The 21,861-nt window shown below is 42.7% G+C and overlaps 1 gene segment (V, D, J or C); it reads right to left on the bottom strand.

The window, feature by feature from the left end:
- Positions 1-312: 312 nt before the first annotated feature.
- Positions 313-8,971, bottom strand: LOC113839152 (the record flags this gene model as incomplete). The annotated part of the segment is given in 4 exon segments: positions 313-331; positions 788-801; positions 8,379-8,692; positions 8,923-8,971. Coding segments are annotated over 4 exon segments (396 nt in total), but the record flags the coding sequence as incomplete, so codon positions are not given.
- Positions 8,972-21,861: the final 12,890 nt, after the last annotated feature.

Genomic DNA, 21,861 nt, shown 5'->3' with positions numbered 1-21,861 from the left:
TTGGGAAAGTTTTCTTCTATTATTTTGTTGAATATGTTTTCTGTGCCTTTGAGATGGTTTTCTTCACCTTCTTCTATAAGCATTATTCTTAGGTTTGGTCTTTTCACAGTATCCCATATTTCCTGGATATTTTGTGTTAGGGATTTGTTGAGCTTAAGATTTTCTTTGGTTGATGAATCTATTTCTGCTAGTGTGTTCAACTCCTGAGATTCTCTCTTCCATCTCTTGTATTCTGCTGGTTATGCTTACATCTGTAGTTACTGATCATTTGCCCTGCTTTTCTATTTCCAGCATTCCCTCAGATTGTGCTTTCTTTATTGTCTCTACTTCAGTTTTTAGGTCTTGAACTGTTTCCTTGAGAGATTTGTTGATATCTTGTATTTTTGTTTTGTTTTGTCTTCAATTTCTTTAAGGGATTTTCTCATGTCCTTTTGAAGTCCTCTATCATTTTCCTGAAGTTGTTTTTAAGGTCATTCTTTTCTGGTTCATCTGCATTGTGATGTTGAGATCTTACTGGTGTATGGTTCCTAGTCTCTGGTGGTGTAATATTGGTTTTGCTGTTGTTGGATGTGCTTTTACCTTGTCCTCTTCCAATCCTTTCTTGGAGGCATAGCTGTCAAAGGGCCTCGGGGTGTCGAATCCCACTGCCTAACTGGATCCAGCACTCAGGTCGCTTGCGTCAGATGACTCTGAGCAGCAATGACCAACTGGAGCCGGAAACAGTTCCTGGCCTACCTGGACCGGTGGATGGAGGACAGGCTGCCTCTGAGTGTTCGGTGTTCAGAATCTGCCACCGCCAAACTGGGTGTGGCACGTTGGTCCCTTGCATCAGATGACCCTGAACAGCGATGACAACCCGATCTCATTAGTTTTAATTTTCTCTTTTATTTTATAGCTCCTCAGAATGTAACTCTTGACTGATGTTACAGATTCCTCCTGCATGATAGTTTTATACTGGCCTGCTTTCAGTATTTCTGTGACAGTAATATGTGTTCATCATTCCAGGTTCCACAGGTCACACTGTGCTGACTGTGTATCCAGGTTCTTTGGTCATGTTTCTAGGGCATAGGGCCACCATCTCATGCCAAGCCAGCCAGAGTGTCACTATGGGACCTATTGATTTTATAAGCTGGTATCAACAGAAACCAGGACAACCCCCCAAACTCCTCATCTATAGAGCATCCAAACTAGCATCTGGTGTCCATGCCAGGTTCAGTGGCAATGAGTCTGGGACATTCTTCACCCTCACCATCCATCTGTGGAGGATGATGATGTTGCAACCTATTATTGTCAGCAAGGTCTAGCGGTTCCTCCCACAGTGCTCCAAGGATGAACCAAAACATCCTGGGGTAGCTGTTCACTGAAGCTCAGTCTCTGATCTGTTTCTCACCAGACATCTCAACCATGTGATTCTAGAAATCTTGTTTGTAAAAACAGTAAAGCTGTGAAAGAGAGATTATAAAAACTGATATTTGTGATTGTCCCACATTTTTCATTTTGCTTCCTTATTTAATTCTTCCATTCAAAGCATTTTTTTGGTGTGATTCAAAATGCTGAGTAGACAATTATTTTAAACTTACAGGAAACTTTTCTCAAAATAGTCAGAGCTTTAAATATAGACAGTTCTTGGTTGTCTTGCAGATACAAGCTGACATTCTCGCTCTTATGTCACATTTCTACTTGGATTTACTAGAGATGCCAAGAGTCGCTCTTCTGAGGGTCATGCATACAAGCCTCCTGCAGCTGATTTACTGCTTATCTTCTGATTTTCATCTCTGTGTGTCATTAGCTGTTCTTTTCTTTGCATCAAATACTCATATTTTTTTTCTGTAGTATCTTCCACAATGTGGACACATTTTTCCCCTCTTTTACCTTTTGCTATTATCTGTTGTGGGTAGAGTGCAATGTCTCCCTATATATCAAGAGCTGACCTGGAAATTACTCCCTAGACACCCTTGACTTCTACATGAGTCTTCTTTGGACTTCTGCATCCTCCCCATGTGGAGTGGGAAACCTCAACACAGGGATTCCTAGCATCTGCTCTCAGATGCACATCTCTGAGTTTTTCAAGTTTACAGTTATAGCTTAGGATAGTGAACCTATATTGTTATTAGTTTCCTACTGCTTCATAACCAGTTAATACAAGTGTAGTGGCAACCACAGCACATATAATCTGAGAGTGTATGTGTCTGGGTCCTCTCTCAGGTCTTATATGCTACAGTCAAGGTGTTGTCAAGGCTGCACTCTCATCTTGGTACCCAGAGTGTCTCTTCCCAAGGCCTGTGAGGGTATTTGGACCATCTCTTTTAGCTGTGTCTTTCTGTAAAGAGGACAGCCAGGAAATGCCTATGGAGCGGAGTACTACCCAGTCTTGCACACATACTCTGTGAGTTCTCACGTCTTTCTTCTCTTTGACATTTGCCTGCCTCATCTACTGTGCTTTACCCTATTTTCTGTTTTTTGTAACTGAATACTAGAAGCTGGGGATGTAACAGAAAATACATCTATTTATTTTTGCTCTGTGCTTGAGGAATCCCAAGAGCATGTTGCTATGATTGTACCACATCTCCTGAGGGCTTTCTTTGTGTTTCATAACATAATAGAAGACATCACTATTGACAATTAGTCATATCATCTATTTTTGCCTCTAATTATAAAGCTAATTTGCCTCATGGGGGCCATCCCATAATCTCCCATGATCTCATGTAATCTTAACTACTTCCCAAACACAATACTATTGAATTCCTTGACGGAATTTGAACATTGAGTTTCCAACTATTACATTTGGCATGATGCACTCCTTCAGATACAGCCCACTCTTCCTGTAACTTTCTTCTCCACTCTTGAGCCACATATTGTGGCTTGTTCATGTGTATTCTTTCCCCTGCTAGTTCCTGATGTGGTTGGTGCCCCACAGATATGTCCTTCTGGTCAATCTTCACTGGGTACAGTAGGTTGCTCCTCTCATTCTTCTAAACATAATGGATTTTCACAGTAACCAAAAGCGACAGTCTGATTATGTGTTTTCTATTTTGTGGTATGCACATTCCTTTACGTTTTTATCTGATTCTATTATTTAACAACCAGTTGCTAACCTTTACAAGTAACTACAAATTCAGGATTTCCATCTTCTACTCATTAAGACATGGTCCAGTTAGAGAACTTAACAACAAATATCATTTTGACATTGCAGGTTGTTAGGGCATTTTTTATCATCCTCCACACTGGTGATGAAATCAGTTTGTCTGAGTCATGCCTAGTCCTTTGTATTGTATTCATATGTTATAGTTAAATACCCAGTCACAAACCAAGTTCCTGCCAGTGCCATGATAGACTGAGCAGACTCAATAGACCCTTATGCAAGATTGTCATGGACTTCGAGGAGAAAACATGGGCCTGCCTTGTGGTGTTGATAGATTCAGTATTGTTATGGTTAGCTAATGTCCAGTGTGTTATGAGAGAGACAGAAACAGAATGGTTCATTTCTTAATAGACAGAGGCCTATCTGAGGAAGTGAAAGCATTGAGGAGCAGGCTGAACTGGGTGGCTTGATTGCCACTTAGTGACATGGTGAAGTCTGGGCCTGAGCTGCTGCTGGGACCCATGCCTAGGTTTATGACCTTGATGCAGTGGCAGTCTATGTTGATGCCTGATGTCTTTGATATCACCAGAGAGGTTAGGGTTTTACAGAGTTGTCCTTGCCCCTCTTCTCTGCCACGTGGTATCATGGGTAAGGGAAAGATCACTTCCTCCTCTTGGTCCTGAACTCTGCAACAGTTCAGGGACCTGATTCAATCCCTCACCATTACTTGGGATAGGCAGCACAATACAGTTCATCCTGTGGACAGGGACATGTGTGAGCCAGCCCTGAAGGCATGAGAGGGCCACACTAGGTGCTGCCTCCCTCATCTGCAGTTTGGTGATGGGGGTGAGGGAAAAATGCACTCTCCCCTTCCCCTACTGCTTCAAGCTGGTGAGGGACCTGACCGCTTTACCAGTTGCAACACTCAGGAAAAGCAGGCCTTGCACCTTGTCTGGGCTGACCCTATTGATGAGGACATAGGTAAGTTGGCCACTGTGAGTATGGGAGACCTGACCCCTTCCCACATCTGCCATAGGTGGCATGGTTGGGGGGAAATGCCCCCTCCCAATGCCTGACGCAAGTGGGAGAACTGGCTCTCGGGTTCAAGAGCAGGTGAACTCCCCCTACTCCCACCAGCGGCAACAATTGGGAGAATAGACCCTGCACCTTGCATAAGCAGCACAATATTTTTAACTCTATTGACAGAGGTGTGGGTGAGCCAGGCCCAATGTTGTGAGCATGGGATAACTGTCTTCATTCCCCATCTGTCATGTGACAGCATGAGTGGGGGAGAGATCTTCAGCCCCTGCCTGTCAAATATTGAGGTTGGTGGGAGAGCTGTCACCATTACTAATCAGTCATGGGATGGCATGGGCAGGGAGGTGCAGAATTCCCTCCTCCACCTAAGGTGGGAGAGCTGTCCCTGCCCCTCATCAGCCTCAGCACTCAGGACAGTGGTCCACACATCTCAAGTGGTTAACATAGTAGATCTAGCCTTGTAGGTATAGATGTAGGAGGACCAATTTTGGGGATGTGAAAACAGGGTTAGTGGTTGTATAAGTTGTACCAGAAGTGGAGAAGTGTTCCCCTTTCTCCACATCCTCTCCAGCATAAACTGTCATTAGTGTTTTTATTTTGGCCATTCTGACAGGAGTAAGATGGTACCTCAGAGTTGTTTTGAGTTTCATTTCCCTGATGGCTAAGGCTATTGAACACTTTGTTAGGTGTCTTTCATCCATTTTAGATTCCTCTATTGAGAATAGTCTATTTAGTTCTGTACCCCACTTTTTAATTGGATTGTTTGGTGTTTTGGTGACTAGCTTCTTGAGTTCTTCATATATTTGGAGATAAGCCTTCTGTCAGAAGTTGGGTTGGTGAATATATTTTCCCATTCTGTGGGTTGCCGTTTTGTCTTGCTGACTGTGTCCTTTGCCTTACAGAAGCTTCTCAGTTTCAGGACATCCCATTTATCAATTGTTGATCTCATTTCTGTACTATTGGTGTAATGTTCAGGTAGCAGTCTCCTATACCAATTAATTCAAGAGTATTTCCCACTTTGTCTTCTAATAGAGTTAGTGTGGTTGGATATATGTTGAGATCTTATATCCATTTGGACTTAAGTTTTGTGCATGGTGACAGATATGGTTCTATCTGCACTCCTCTCCATGTCTGAATCCAGTTGTGCCAGCATCATTTGTTGAAGATGCTCTCTTTATTCCATCTTATAAATTTAGCTTGTTTGTAAAAAATCAGGTGTTCATAGGTGTTTGGGTTAATATCAGCGTTTTCAACTCTTTTCCATTATCACCTTTTTTTCATTAGTCTTACAAGCATCTATGTATACACATAACCTAAATACATAAATATATCCTGCTCGATCTGTATAAATTTACTTGGAGGTTTATGTTCAGAGCTGAATCTATAGTATCAGATATCTTTTGGTGTTTTCCCCCTTTAGGAAAACTATTTATCCTGGCCCTATGTGTTATCTGTAGTTTTTTGTGTAGTGTTAAAGCCTCATGCTTTCACCTACCTACTTTGGAGTGTCTATTGTTGTCCTCAGTCAGCTCATGTCTAGACAAAAATGTAGGTAGGAGTTAACAAATGCAGCATCTGACATTCCTGGGAAACACAGTCTCACAGCAAACTTCCTGTTCCTCTGACTTTTGCAATCACTCAGCCGCCAACTCCAATATAATCACTGAGCTTTAGGTGAGGAAATTGTTTTGTATATGAGTCAGTTGGGAATAATCTCAAAAACCTTGCAATTTATCCAGTTGTTGCTTTTAATATAGTCTCCATATGTTGCAAAGAGAAGTTCAATTGGTGAGCGGTGAAGACTACACTGTTGTGTTTAAGGACAAGTATCTACAGTTAGGGAGTATGATGCTTTAGTAAAGTGGTGATTATAGGATCTCTCCAAGATCCCGGACTTCCCTAGCCCTATTTAGTTGTCTAGGCATGAGTCTATCACTAAGCATGAGTTCCCCATTGTTGCTTTGAAATGCTATGATGGCTGTCTGCTGAAAAGTAAAGGAAACTCTTTCTACCTTCCTGAGAGACTTCTTCAGTGGGTGCAAAAAGGAAGGTATCCTCCATGTATTGGAAGAGACTAATATATGAGTGATAGTATCAAGAGAGGTCCCTTAATAGTGCATCCCACAGTGAGGACTATCTAGAAACCCATGGGGAATGTAGTCCAGATGAACTGAATAATCTGATTTGATTACTGGTGTAAGGGGGGGTTGAAGTTTCAGACTATAAGTGTGTGTGGTTTGGCCTTTAGTAATGTTTCTTTTACAAATGTGGGTGCCTTCGTATTTGGAGCATAGATGTTCAGGATTGAGACTTCATCTTGATGGACTTTTCCTGTGATGAGTATGAAATGCCCTTCTTCATCTCTTTTGATTGATTTTAGTTTAAAGTCTAATTTGTTAGATATTAGGATTGCTACACCATCTGGTTTCCTGAGCCCATTTGATTGGAAAATATTTTCCCATCCTTTTACTCTGAGGTATTGCCTGTCTTTGAAGTTGAGGTGTGTTTCTTGTAAACAGCAGAAGGTTGCATTCTGTCTTTGTATCCATTCTGTTAGCCTATATCTTTTTATGGGTAAGTTAAGACCATTGACATTTAGGGATATTAATGTCCTATTGTTCATTGGTTCATGTTTGTTTTGGATTTATTTTTGGTGGTGTCATTGTGTGTGAATTTTGCCCTCCTGTTTCTTTTTGTGTTTGGTAAAATTAGATTTTTGTGATTTTGTGATTTTTTTGTGTGTTTTTGTGAGTGTAGTTATGTTTGTTGGGTTGGAGTTTTCCTTCCAGAACCTTCTGTAGTGCTGGATTTGTTGATATGTATTGTTTAAATCTGTTTTTGTCATGGAATATCTTGTTTTCTCCATCTATAGTGATTGAAAGTTTTGCTGGGTACAGTAGTCTGGGTTGACATCCATGCTCCCTTAGTGCTTGTAGTGTATTTATCCAAGACCTTCTGGCATTCAGAGTTTCCATTGAGAAGTCGGGTATGATTCTGATTGGCTTGCTTTTATTTGTTCCTTGGCCTTTTTCCTTTTCTGCTCTTAATATTTTCTCTTTATTCTGTAGATTTGTGGTTTGATTATTATGTGTCAGGGGGGAATTCTTTTTGTGGTCCAGTCTGTTTAATGTCCTGTAAGCTTCTTGTACTTTCATAGGCATATCCTTCCATAGGTTGGGGAAGTTTTCTTCCATGATTTTGTTGAATATGTTTTCTGTACCTTTGAGCAGTGTTTCTTCACCTTCTTCTACACATATTATTCTTAGGTTTGGTCTTTTTATGGTGTCCCATATTTCCTGGATATTTTGTGTTAGGGATCTTTTGGACTTGAGGTTTTCTTTGGTTGATGAATGTATGTCCTCTAGTGAGTCTTCAATAGCTGAGATTCTCTCTTCTATCTCTTGAATACTATTGGTACTACTCACATCTTTAGTTTCTGATCATTCATCCAGCCTTTCCATTTCCAGCATCGCCTCATTCTGTTTTCTTTATTGTGTCTATTTCAGCTTTCATGCTTTGAACTGTTTCAAGAACTTCCTTCACTTGTTTGGATGTTATTTCTTGGGTTTCTTTAGATTCTTTTAGAGATTTGTTTATTTCTTGAATTTTTTGGTTTGTCTTTTCCTCCATTTCATGTAATTTTTTGTTTGCCTTTTCTTCTATTTCTTTAAGGTGTTTTCTTGTTTCCTCTTTAAAGGTCTCTATCATCTTGCTGAGATAATTTTTGAGGTCCATCTCATCTTCATGCTCCGTGTTGGGCTTTTCAGATCTTGCTGGAATGGATTCCCTAGATTCTGGTGGTGTTATATTGGTCTTTCTGTTGTTGAGTGAAATCTTATTCTGTCTTCTTCCCATATCTTCTTTTAGTGTGTGCAGGTGGGGTCTCTCTATTTCCTCTTGTGACTCAGTGGTGTGTGGGGGCCAGGAATTCAATGTCCTCAAATCTGGATGGTCTTGCCTCTCCTGGTAGTCTCCTCACTCGTTGTGGATCAGTTGGCGGAAAGATATGGAAGAGTGGCATGTTTCCAGATTCAGGGAGCTCCTCCTTGTCTGTGGGTGTCAACCCCAAGCAGGCTGGCACAGGCCTGGGGTGGTCAGAGTGAGTGATGGTTTGGGTGGGGGTTGGGTAAGGGCAGAGTCTCACTCACCTCGTTCCTGGGTCGGTTGGCAGAAAGGGATGGAAGAGTGTGGTGCTACCAGATTCAGGGAGCAGGGAGCTCCTCACTCTTCAGGAGGTTTTTGTTTAGCCCTGCAGCACTGTGGGAGGAAAGTCCCTACTCTGCTGACAGAAATAGGTTGCAGCATCATCAGCTTCCACAGAGTGGATAGTGAGGGTGAAGTCTGTCCCAGACCCACTGCCACTGAACCTGGCTGGGACCCCAGATTCTAGGCTGGATGCTCTGTAGATGAGGAGTCTGGGGGGCTGTTCTGGTTTCTGTTGATACCAGTGCATAAGATTAATACTCCCTATAGAGACACTCTGGCTGGCCTTGCAGGAGATGGTGGCACTTTGCCCTAGAGACCTGGTCAAAGTAGCTGGAGACTGGGTCAGCACAATGTCCCCAGTGGAACCTGGAATGATAAACACATATTACTATCACAGATATACTGAAAGCAGACCAGTGTAAAACTATCATGCATGAGGGATCTGTAACAGCAGTCATGAGCTACATTCTGAGGAGCTATAAAATAAAAGAGAAAATTAAAACTAATGAAATGCCATAATTTCAATGATCATGACAGCAAAGCATAAAAAAACAATAGTGGCCACAATGGATACTCCCAGCACTGCATCCTCTCACCTGGAACCCAGAGCAGCAGTACCCACAGCAGGAGAGCAGCTGATCCCATCTCTGAGATCTGAAATAGAGACTGCTTCTTGGACACTGGCAGGCTGCTTTTAAAGATGGTTTGAAGAATCTGCACTGTGGCTAATGTCTCAATATGCAAATCATCTCAGAAGAGCTTGACACCTGCTCTTGTGACACTGTATGGCAGTTAGGATTAGCACACAATTCCCTAGAGCATTTTAGTGTATCCCAGGTGATTTTGTGGCTGGCCATGGGGAATCATCACTTCCCGTTATTGTGAGATTCCATGTGGGGAGAGCACTGTCACTGCTCTGCTGTAAAGGATGTGAGTTGTAGGAGCACTATGATCAAAATAATTCAACTTAAAAAAATCCCTTTTTATTGATTCTTTGTGGATTTCACATCTTGCAACCCAATCCTACTCATCTCCCTGTCCCCTCTCTTTCACACTCTGCCCTTGCAACCACCCCACAAAACAAAATTTAAAAGTAAAACCAAATCCCCCAACCAAAGGAAACAAAAATCTCTGCATGGAAGCTGTAGTGTGGCCCAATGAGGCACACAAAATTCTATTTAGTCCATATATCTTTACTTGTTAGTATTTATTACAGAGTCACTCACTGGTCTGGTTTGAGGCCTCTGGCTACTGCTAGACACTCAATACTGGGCCCTAATTGGAACTCTTCTTGGAAACCCTATTGTTTCCTTGTGTCTTTGACATCCTGTAGCTTTACATCTGTATGTCTCCTTCACATGCCTCAGCAGTTCATAGGTGAATTGGGTCTTTGGGTGGTAGTTGTGGTTCTGGCCCTGGCTGGGTTGGTCAGCCTGTCAGCTTTCTCTCATCATCATCACCCAGGTGAGCTCTCCAGCACTGCTCTGGCTAGCTCAACCAATGTCACAGACAAGGAGAAGGAGAGTTCTACTGCTCTCACACCCTCACAGTACCAGGGCCAGCTCTATTATTTTGCCCAAGTGAGGTGCAGGGCATGTTCTCCATGTTGTTTCAGTTGGGGAGGAGGGACAGGACCAGCTCTTCGGTTTTCCTGCTCCTGAGTTTGGCTCTTTTGCCTGTCACAGGTGGCAAGGGCCAAGGGGAAGGGCAAGTTCCTTTTACCCTTGTCATCCCATGCCATACCAGGGAGGGGGTAGGGGCAGCCCTCCTGTTCTCATGCCTACAGGCCTGGCTCATGTGAGCCTCACCAACATGGTTAGCTCTGGTCTGCTGCCCTGGTGAGATGCCATGCTACTCTCCCAGGTGTTGACCTTGATGATGGGCAGGATCATTTCTCCCACTCGTGTGGTCCTGGGGCCAGCTCTCTCACCTGCGGCAGGTGGCAAGTGGTGCTTATCCTCTCCTATGCTACCACAAGGCAGATGAGGGGGTGGGATCAATCCTCCTGGTCTCATGACCCCAAGCCTGCTCACCTGCACCCCATCAACAGGGTCAGCCCTATTGTGCTGCCTAGGTGAGTTGCAGGGCCTCCACTCCCAACTGTGGCTTGCTGGTGGGGGACAGTGCCAATTTTCCCACTTTCATGACTTCAGGACTAGTTCTCTCTCCTGCCACAGGCAGCCAAGGGCAGGCGAGAGGGGATGTTATCTCTCCCTCATCCCCTCCACCACATGGTAGATGAAGGGTGTGGCCAGATCTCCCCAAAGCACTGGTGTCTGCTTGACTATGCTGGCCTGTCTAGGTTCAGGGCACACTCTACTGTGTGCTGCAGCTTCCACTGTCGTGTCCCTGGGACCTACTTTTCCAGTCTGCTGTAGTTGGCAAGGGGTGAGGGGCCAGGAGTAAGAGAAGGATTTCTCGCTCATTCGTGCCACTGAGTGACAGACTGTGGGGCTAGCTCTCCCACTCTGCACACTCAGGGTCTGCTCACCTGCACCTCTGCCAGCAGGGACAGTTCTACTTTGCATCCCTGGGGAGGTACAGGGCCAGCATTCCAGAGTTGTGTAGTTGGTGAGGGGCAGGGGCAACTTTGTACATCCTCACCTCACTGTTTTGGTTGTAACAGGAGCCAAGCATATCAACACAGACCAAAGCTGCAGAAGGGCGGTGGACCCAGACATGGCCCCAAGCAGCAGCCTAGTCCCTGATGACATCATGGTCCCAGGTGGCAAGCCAGGTCTCTTAGAATGGAATAAACCCAATGTCATTGTGGCCCTTGAACCCACACATGGTCTAGGTGTGGGTCCAGGTCCCAGACATTCTCGTTGCCTTGTATTGTGACAGAGGGCTTGGATATCAGTGCAGGTCCTGTCTTTGTCAGGGCAGCAGATCCAGACATTCTCCTGGCTACAGCTCAGACCTGTACAATGCCCTGGGTGCAGCAGGTGTTATTCAGGTCTGTATGGGCCCAGCAGCAGCTCAGCCCTTGGCACAGAGAAGGTCACAGGTGGAGACCCAGATCCTGGGAATCAGCCTTACCTTTGGTGACAACACAGGTATCAGCACAGACTCAGGCTGTAGGACCATGCACCCACACATGGCCTATTTCTTCAGTTTGTGACTGGCTGTCACCATGGCCCCTGGTGGCAGTATAGTCTCCCCAAGTCTATATGGTCCCTATGACAGCTTAATCCTCAAAAACCAACATGGTCTCAGACATTAGCACAGACTCAGTCTGTAGGACCATGGAACCAAACATGTCCTACTTCTGCAGTTCATGAATGGATGAAAACATGGGAGCCACAGACATCAACACAGACCCTCTCAGTTGCATTAGGGTCATGGGCCAAGTCATGGCCCTTGGAAGCAGTTCAGACTTCTGGCCCTGAATGGTGGCTATAGGGTATCTACCTCAACCCATTCCTCACTGCTTTTGCCCCTTCAACTTTGTCTCTCTCCCTGCACACTTATCATTCCTGCTTCTCTTTCTCCCATTTTTGACACCCTGTACTCACTCACCACAAGGGTGCTCCAAGTCTAGAGACCTGGGGTGGAGCAGTGCTTGTCCTACAGTATCCATCAAACCTAGAATTAAACTTTTAACAATGTCTTTACCTTAATTTTATGTGTATGAGTATTCTGTCTGTGTGTCCTTGTATATCACTCATTATAACTTTAGTGAAAAATGCACTATTCAATGACAACAGATTTTTAAGATAGATGTGAGAGTTAATTTATTTTCATATTCTTTACTCATATATTTTTAAATTCTATAAGATATCATTTTATTAAGTAAAAATATATTTGAGAAGATATCTTAAATGAAAAAAAACAGCTACAGGAACTGATTTTTATATGTCTAAACCCATATTCCATAGAAACTAAAAGAAATGGTAAGGACTGAATGTTTGAAAGCCACCATCAAGTATAAAGACTGCCACCAAACACATGAATGATTACCTGGAACTAACTAAAAAAGAATCCTGCATTCCTGCAGGGCTTTGGTGTTGCACGCCTTTAATCCTAGCACTCGAAAGGCAGAGGCAGGCAGATCACTGTGAGTTCCAGGTCAGCCTGGTCTCCAGAGCAAGTGCCAGGATATGCCTCAAAGCTATACAGAGAAACCCTGTCTCAAAAACAAAACAAAACAAAACAAAAGAATCCTGCATTCTTCTCAGTAACACCCAGCTTTTGTGTCCCAACCTGGTGTGTGTAGAGATTGTCAGATGTCCTGACATTGTCCTTAATGTAAACACAAGGGGTTGTTGACAGTGGGCTTGTAGCTCTCTGGATACTGCCCATCAGGTACACACAGTACCACATTGCTAAACACAAACTCTAGATTATCAGAGTCGTGAGCTTTTTTTGTGACAAGCATTTCCCTTCTCCACATCACCTGCATTGGAGTCACAGACAAGGACACTTTTAGGTGAAATTTATATTCAATGTGAGGGAATGCCCTAAGTCTCAGGTTCCAGGTGTTTGATGCACAAAAGGTTTTCAGATCCAGATATTCAGTATTATTACAACTCAAGGGGCTGAGTGAAGCCCATGGCTTCCCTCTCAAGGACTGTACAACATTGCAGCTTGACTGTGTCCAGAAAGCCCATGTGGTAAAACATTGGTCTTCAGGATGTCCTGACTGATGGTGGAACATGTATGAATATAGGGGCAGTGGGAAGGTTTGAGGTCATTAACACTGTACTCATGGGGAGACTGTGTGTCTGTGATCTCCTCCTCTTCCCTGGCTACAAGATGCTTAGATTTGCTTCACACACTCCTGTCCTGATGTACTGCCTCACCACAGACTCACACAGGACCTTCCTCTCACAGAGCAGAACATCCCAAGCTGAGCCAATGTTAAGCTCATTATATCCTTTTCTTCCAGTGATGGAAAAAGTGATGGACACATAGGGCTTCACCCTTTCAGTGCAATTCAGAGTAAGAGTTGCTGAAGGGATTGCATGACTAATACTGGAGAACACACACTCAGGTGATGTTAGTGAGATAAAGAATTTCAGCTTTGCTTTTCTAGTTCTGTAGAGAAAGTCACTGGGATAGTGATATGGATTGTGTTCTTATATCACATTGGTACCACAGCTCCCATCACTTTCCCTATCTATTATCTTCATTTTTCTATGTCCCAATGGTTTCATTATAGCTGTCTTTGACCTCCTTGCTTAAATTGATTCCTGGGTAATTTATTTGTTTTGAAGTTGTGAATAGAATTTCCTTGACTTAATTTTTAGTAAGCTTGTTACTATTACACAGAAAAGCTACTGCTATTGTGTGAGGATGAATGGTGAGGGTGAACTCTGTCCCTGACCCACTGCCACGGAAAGTGGCTGGGACCCCAGATGCTAGGGTGGTTGTTTCATAGATGAGGCATTTGAGGTCTTTCCTGGTTTCTGTTGATATCTGTGCACAAAATTTCTGCCATATTTAGAGACACTTTCACTGGACTTCAAGACATGATGGCCTTTTGTCCCATAGACACAGGCATGGAAGTTGGAGACTGGGTCAGCACAATGTCCCCAATGGACCCTGGAATCATAAACACACAGACCATGGTTAAACAAGTTTAGAAACCTTCCCAGCAAGGGAATATTTCATTCAAAATATTAAGATTCATTGTGGGGCATCACTTTGAGGAACCAGAAAGTCAAAGGAATTGGGGGAACTTAAACCCAATATGCCTTAAGTCTAATGATCAAGCTACTAGAGGCATGGAAAACCAGGATGGCTGCAGTGGATGCTCCCAACACTTCTCTGCACCCTCTCACCTGGCACCCCGAGCAGCAGCATCCATAGGAGGAGTGCATTTGTCTCCATCTCTGAATGCTTGAAAAGAGAATGCTTCTTAGGCCCCTAGCAGCTGACCTTAAAGTAGCCTGGGCTTTTGTAAAATCACTCAATATGTAAATCAGCCCATCAATGTTTGTGCTGGTGCTCAAAGGGGCACCTGCTCCTGTTGAAGAGAATTACTTGTTTCTTAAATTCTTTTGCTTGTTTTTTCTTCTATTTCTTTAAGAGATTTTCTTATTTCCTCTTTAAGGGTCTCGAGCATCTTCATAAAGTAGATTTTTAGGTCTGTCTCTTCTTGCTCTGTTTTGTGCTTTTCAGGTGTTGCTGGTGTGGAGTCTCTAGTTTCTGGTGGTGTCATGTTGGTCTTTCTGCTTTTGAGTGTGTTCTTATTCTGCCTTATTTCCATCTCTTCTTTCAGTGGGTACAGGTGGGGTCTCTCTATCTCCTCTTGTCACCCAGTGGTGTGTATGGGCCAATACTTCAATGTCTGCTGCTCTGGATTTTTTGCCTCTCCTGGTATTCTCCTTACTCAGGGGAGGTCCAGCCAGTGGAGGGGAAAGACAAATGAGTTATTTCCATACTCAGGGAGATTTTCCTTGTGTGTGTGGGCAACTCTATGCAGGAGCATGCCCAGAGAGATTTTATGGTGATGGGGGCCTTTAGCAGGCATAGGGCAGGAGCAGGTACATTCACCTCAGAAGAGGAAGGGCTGCCAGAGAGGGAAGGAGGAATGAGGTATTTCCATACTCCTCTAAGTGCTTTTATAAGTTATGAAAATCCAAGCAAGTTATTTAAAATATATATCGTATTTATCATCTATCTATCTATCTATCTATCTATCTATCTATCTATCTATCTATCTATCATCTCTCTCTCTGTATTCATCTATCTGGTGGAGTAAGCTATAATAAGTATAACAGTTTAAGATAATATATACTATATTAAATTTAATAAAGTCTAAGTTTAGCAATTACAGAAGCCTGCTGATAGTTTATGTTAAATTAAAATTTATATAAAAATGTCTAGCTTTTAAAGTATTATGTGATAGTTAAAAGTATCAGACAGATGTAACAGATCATCTGGGTGTTTTTCTTGTGCTGTCACTGTTCTTTTTAACTATATTGGGATACCATCTACCTCTCCTACTTGTTTTTCATTGATAGTTTGACAAGGATGTGTCCCTCTAATCTGAGTGGTCTAAGAGGTCTATGGTTTGGAGTCTGTGGGGAATCAGATGTATAGTGTTTCAAATGTCAACAATTCATTGGTAACTTGAATTTTCAATCTCTAGTCACCTACAAGTACCCTATTGGATGGATGTTTCTGAGTATGCAGTGAGATTCTAGAGCCCTGAACCCAAGGTTATTCTTCCTTTAGTGTCATGCTCCATGGTTCTAAAGAACTCAGTGCCTCTGAGTGGATGAATGATCTGAGGTGCTGGTTGATTTGTCTTAGAGATGTTCACCAAGTCTGGATGATCATTGGTCATGTCTTGTTATGTCTCTAGTGGGAAATGTTTACCTGGGCATTTACTTGATAGTCACATCCTGGACAATATGGTTATCTATGGGATTTTTGGAGAAGATGAACAATTGCAATATGGATATACCTTTATGTTTTGACTCACTGTTGGGTCAATCTTTCAAATTTGTTAGTGACAGGGAGTCCTTCCATTCAAGAAAGTGGGACCACTTAAAAATTACCTGTACCAAGTATACTCTCCCTAATTGTATATATTCTCCATTTTAATAGTATTTTTACATTAGTCACTGCTATAGGCATCTGTAGCTGCTTCCACATGGATCCTTGGTTGGTTTCTCCCCCAAGTTCTACACCACCACTGTCCTAGCATATTATATAGGCAGGAAAGATTGTGGGTCAAAAGTTTTGTGTCTGGGTTGGTGTCTTAGTTAGGGTTTTTATTGCTGTGAAATGACACCATGGCCATGGCAACTCTTATAAAGAACATATTTAATTGGGGTGACTCACTTACAGTTTCAGAGGTTCAGTCCATTATCATATTTACCTTTCTGGTTCTGAAACCTCATTCAGGGTTTTTTCTAGTTCCATCCATTTGTTGATCTTTGCCACTCTGACTGTGGTAAGATGAAATCTCAAAGTTGTTTTGATTTGCACTTCTCTAATTGCTAGAAATGGTAGAATTTAAAGATATTACTTAGCCATTTTTATTTCTACATTTGAGAACACTCTGTTCAGATCACAAGGTGATTTTTGAATGAGCTATTTGGTTTTGTTTGTTGTACTATTTTTTGATGCAAACTGCATGAGGCTTTATTATAGTTGTTTAACAAGCTAACCCCATGTTAGCTCAGGCCTTCCATCCATCCACCATGGCAGATGGCTAGGAAAGAGAGCTCGAAGTGTCTGCATAGAGATCTTATAGGGCAGCATAAGGGGAGTGTTTAGGGGGTACACATAGGCTCAAGATTGGTATGCCTCCAGGCTTGGAGGGCTTTCCCTGTGTTGATTGGTCAACTGGTTGTTCTGGTCCATAGGCCCTCCCAGGGTGGTTATTATGCTCTGCACATCATTGCTGTGCACTTGTCCATAAAGCACACCCAGAGCATTGTGCTATCAGCTAACTTCTGACTGGTTCCTTGCCACAAGGCAGGCATCTGACCTCCTAGTGACTAAGGCAAGGTCACACAAGCATGTTTACGGCTGTTATGGCTGCCGAGATGGGGAGCTGGTCCCTTCATTCCCCAATTTTTTTTTGAAATTCCAATCATGGAATTGCTGTCTCTCTAGCATCCCCATTAGGGAGTGAGAGATATTGGCATCTACATGCAAGGGAGTCCCTTCTTACTTAGCATTTTAACCAGGGAAAATGGGCGGCGTATTCTATTCCATGCTACTTTTTGCTGACTTTGGGACGAAGTTAGGGACCCACGAAGGTTGAAATGCTAGTCAAAAGTAAAAACGGAATTTAGGCAATGGGGAATCCATCAGGGGCTGTTGACAGACTCTGTTGCAGAGACAGGGGGTATCCACATTAGCTGGACTGGTTCACATCCACAGCAAGTCCAGGGCTTACAGTCTACTTAGAACAGCCTGTAGTCAGCAACTGATACTCAGATGTCTGCCAGAAGCAGAAACCTGTTTAAGACATGTTTAGGAACAGAGGTTAAAACTTATTTACTGAAGCCCACAGTGCAGAAAAAGCAGATATCTGGGTATCTGTTCAAACAGCAGGAACATATTTATAACTTTGAGTCCTAGCAAAAACTACAGATTTGGGCTATAAGCATGTAAATTTTCCTTCTGTCCAGAGAGCCAGGTATGGATTGGACAGAGTTGCGTTTGGCCTGATGAAAAGCCCTTAAGTTTATACCTAGATGACAACCAAAATAAACCTGAAAACCTTGAACTTGTAACTGAACAGTAGATAGTCATTACTTTATCAGCTATAACATGTTGACTATAGTCTTGTGGATCTAACTGTCTGATTCTGTCAAGCTTACAACCAGTAATATTTCAGAGATCTGAGAAGGGTATATTTTATCCAAATCTACTAAAAAGTGACAGAAGCCAGTTAGAAGCCAGTCCATGTACAGTTAGCCATACCCAAGTCTCTCCATTATCGCTGGAGGCAGATGTCTAAAGAACAGCAATCTTTGCCAGGCCTATAAGGTGAAGGTTTTTTCCTCTCCCTGGAAGAGGGACATGGAAAAGACTGACCTGGTTTTGTCTAGACAAAGGGGGTACAATCAATTTTCCATTGTCCAGCAGCTTTGTCCAGTCTTGGTGAGGTCCTGACAGGCGGCAGGTTTCACATCTGAGCATCTTGCTCACTGGTCCAGGTGCAGGAACTGGGGTTCCTCATAATCTTCTTTGGAGACTTTGGGTCACTGTCAGGATCTGGCAGTCTGTCTGATATTATAAACTTTACAGATAACAATTTAAATGCCATATTCTGCAGGTCTATGAAGCATTAGAGGCCTGTTTGTCTGTTTTAGTTATTGCCTTAAGCACATATTAAGCACACAGGTGGCAAGGTAAGGTCTTATTTCTGTAATTAATTTTCAGTCTGAGTGTAACTAGTTTTAACTTAGTAAAATATTTGAAACTTAGCACAGCTGAATTTAAAACTGCATAGTGTTACCTTATATTCCTTAAACAGTAGCTACATGTACATATTTTAGCTGCTTGCTTAAACTTAACTTTTTTCTGAGACAGTGTTTTTCTGTGGCTTTGGAGCCTGTCCTGGAATTCGCTCTGCCAACCAGGCTGGCCTTGAACTCACAAAGATCCACCTGCCTCTGCCTCCCGAGTGCTGGGATTAAAGGCATGTGCCGCCAATGCCCTAAACTTAACTTCTGAAAACATAAACTGCAACATCTTTTAATAATTAACAGCTTTTATAAAACAAGAACTTTACATTGTCAGGCTTTGCTTAAAAAATGATTCTAAATTGAAGCTCTTTAAGTACAAACATTAATAAAAAAGACATTTTAAAAATATAAACATTTAAAAAACTGGTGTTTAAAAAGAAATTTAAATTCCCTTAATGTCTTTCTGTAATATATAGAAGCATTAACATTTTAAATCTTAACTGAAAAACTTGTTTCTAAGACAGTAACTCTAATTTCCATGCGGTCATCTTTAGTCAATATGGCAGTTTAAGTATCTTTTTTCAACCTTAGCAAAATGGCTACCAGTCATTTTGTGCCATTTGGCTGGCTACAAAATGGTGGTGACCTGCACCATTTGTTTTATCTGTATGCTTGTAATAGAACTTAGGTTATGCCAGGAAATAGAACATTTTAAAACAAGCATACATAATTTACTTGAGAAATAAACAGAACTTTTAAATCAGAATTAATCTAATGTGGTCAAAATTTTAATTTATATTACCAATTTTTAAAATTTACTATTTGTAGACATGAGAAACCATAAGAAACAGTTTGCATTTTTCTCCGACTTTTAACAACCTTTTCTTTGACCTTTGACAACTTTTTAAAATCCTTTTTAACTTTTTATATACCTTTAGTTCATTTCTCTGATTTCCTTAGACATTCTTAGACAAATTTCTCTTTTCCTTTTTCTCTCATTTTTTAGTCAACACAGAAACTCTCATCAAAGTCCCTTTTTAATTTTTAATAACTTTAAGGCAATTTCTTTAGAACGTCCACATCAGGCCCGATAGTTCATCTGCCCCAGCTCCATGTGCTCAGGGCAGAGACCTGGGGCACGGGGTGGGGGTGTGCTGGTAATCCCAGACCCTCTACCAATGGAGGGGTGGTAAAAAGACCCCTGAGGTCTCCCTGCATACCACGTGTGTGGAGCACAGAAAAGGCCGGGCAGCCAGGCAGATGGTAGCCTTGCAGCCATGTGCTCAGGGCAGGGAAACTCCCACCACAAGCCAGGACCCACAGCAGGATGACAGTTGTGGCAGAGACAGCTCCACTTCACATGCCTCACAGATAGGTAGGTGAGGATAGAAAAACAGACTCACTTACATCGGCCAGGCTCAACTTTGAGGGCCGCAGCAATGGTTGGTGTTCAGAGTAGCAGCCTCAGGGGATGCTGCTGCAGCATACTCTAACCCATGGCGCATGGCAGAGGAACTCCTGTCCCGTGCCTCATGCTCAGGGAAGCATGAAAAGACCCCTGACCCATGCTTGCCACGTGAGTGGGCAGTAGGGACAAAAAGAGATGCTTAACAAACACACAACACAAATGTGAAACTTGGACCGACAGCACAGTAACACAGACTAGGGTCCTATTCAGAATTTCATGGAGATCAACTTGGTCCAAAACCAAGTCTCCCCTACAGATTTCGGAAGACTGCCACCCGAACATCCGCCCTAGACAATTCTTGTACACCTACTTACAGATGTCGCTAGTGACCCTAATATAGGACCTTTACATTTACAAAATTAACGGAAACAGCAGACCTGAAAACACAAAACTGACATAGCACTGAAAGGCATGCAGACAGGTGTGGATTGCAACAGATCAGATAACACAGATAACAAACCTGCTCAACTGCCCAGTCATATAGCCTGTTCCAACCCTCCAGGCTTTATAGCAACTGTACAGAAACAAAGACAGAAAAAAAGAAAGTTACCTAGTGTGGCACCACATGACTCAATGAAAGGGGGTGTTGTGGTGGATCCTGAAACCAATGATAAAAACACACAGAGACAATAGACAGAAAAGAACAGACACCAACCCAATCTGTATGCACTGCTTATAAGGCAATGACACCGGGAAGACGGGCAGCAGAACCACGTGGCTAAAATCGCTGCTATATGAGTAGGGTCCAAGCGTCCTTGGCCCCCATCCCTACCTCCTGGGTGTCCTCAGGGAAGCAGTCGGTGATCCTCCAGGCACATCTGTTGATCACAGTTGAGGTGGAATCCGGGGATGGGGGTGGTTAGTATGGAGACAGACACAAACAGCAAAAACAGAAGGACAGACACAACAGACAGGACAAACTGCGCAGCAAAGGAATGGTGTCCCAAACCAAAATTATAAACAACCCTTGGACTTTCGTCCAGGGTGGGACCAAAGGGTCTCAGGACATATTTGCCTCTGAGGCATGTCTGATTTCCATATGGTCCAAATCAAACGACCTTCGTCCAGGGTGGAACTTCAGAGTCTCAGGACATGTCTGTCTCCTCCTGAGGCAAATTACCAAATACAAGTCCTTCGCAGGCACAATAAAATTCAAGTTTGATTTGACACCAAACCCACAATACAGCAAGAGACATAACAAGCAAACATGGACATAACATTGAACATATAAGTTTTGAGCTCAAATGATCTTACCTCCAAGATCGAATCCACTCAGGTGAGGGATGGTCGCAAATCCAGGAGAGCCCCCAAATGTACGACTCCCGCAAGCTCAGGCCTCCAGGATCGCAGCCCAGGACCACAGTCACCCCAATCACAAGGCAGATTCTAAAGCTTGATGCAAACTGCATGAGGCTTTATTATATTTGTTTAACGAGCTAACCCCAAGTTAGCTCGGGCCTTCCATCCATCCACCATGGCAGATGGCTAGGAAAGACTTGTACTTTTTATTCTTTGTTTTTGAGCTCTTTGTTCTGCCTATTAATTCTCTGTTAGAGAATCTTAGCTGGCAAAAATTTTTCTTCTTGTTTGTGGGCTTCCTCTTAACCTGATTGGTGTTTTCTTCAGCAGTCTAGGAACTATTTTGTTTTATGATGTTCTACTTGTTAGTAGTTGACTTTAGTTTTGGGCTACTGAATTCTTTATCAGAAGATTTCTTTATACCTATATCATGTAAGGCACTTCCTTTGTTTTCTTCTAGAATTTTTATTTATTTATTTTTATTTTTATTTTTTCAATATTGGGTTTCTCTGTATAGCTCTGGTTGTTCTGGAACTTGCTCTGTAGACCATGCTGACCTTGAACTCAGAGATCCACTTGCCTCTACTTCCAGAGTGCTGGGATTAAAGGCATGTACCAGCACCTGGATAAGTATCAGATTTTTAATTTAGGTTTTTGATCCATTTGAAGTTACTTTTTTCTTTTTTAAAATTTAAACTAGAAACAAGCTTGTTTTACATTTTGATCCCAGTTCCTTCTCCCTCCCATCCTCCCCTGTCCCCCACAACTCCTTATCCCATCCCATTTCTGCTCCTCAGGGAGAGTGAGACCTCCCCTTGGGGATCTTAAAAATCTGTCATATCATTTGGAGCAGGGCCTAGACCTTCCCCCATGTGTCTATCCTGAGAGTA

This window comes from Cricetulus griseus, unplaced genomic scaffold (assembly GCF_003668045.3).
Source record: "Cricetulus griseus strain 17A/GY unplaced genomic scaffold, alternate assembly CriGri-PICRH-1.0 unplaced_scaffold_339, whole genome shotgun sequence".
Taxonomy (NCBI): Eukaryota; Metazoa; Chordata; class Mammalia; order Rodentia; family Cricetidae; genus Cricetulus; species Cricetulus griseus.
This window is presented reverse-complemented; position numbering and strand designations above follow the sequence as displayed.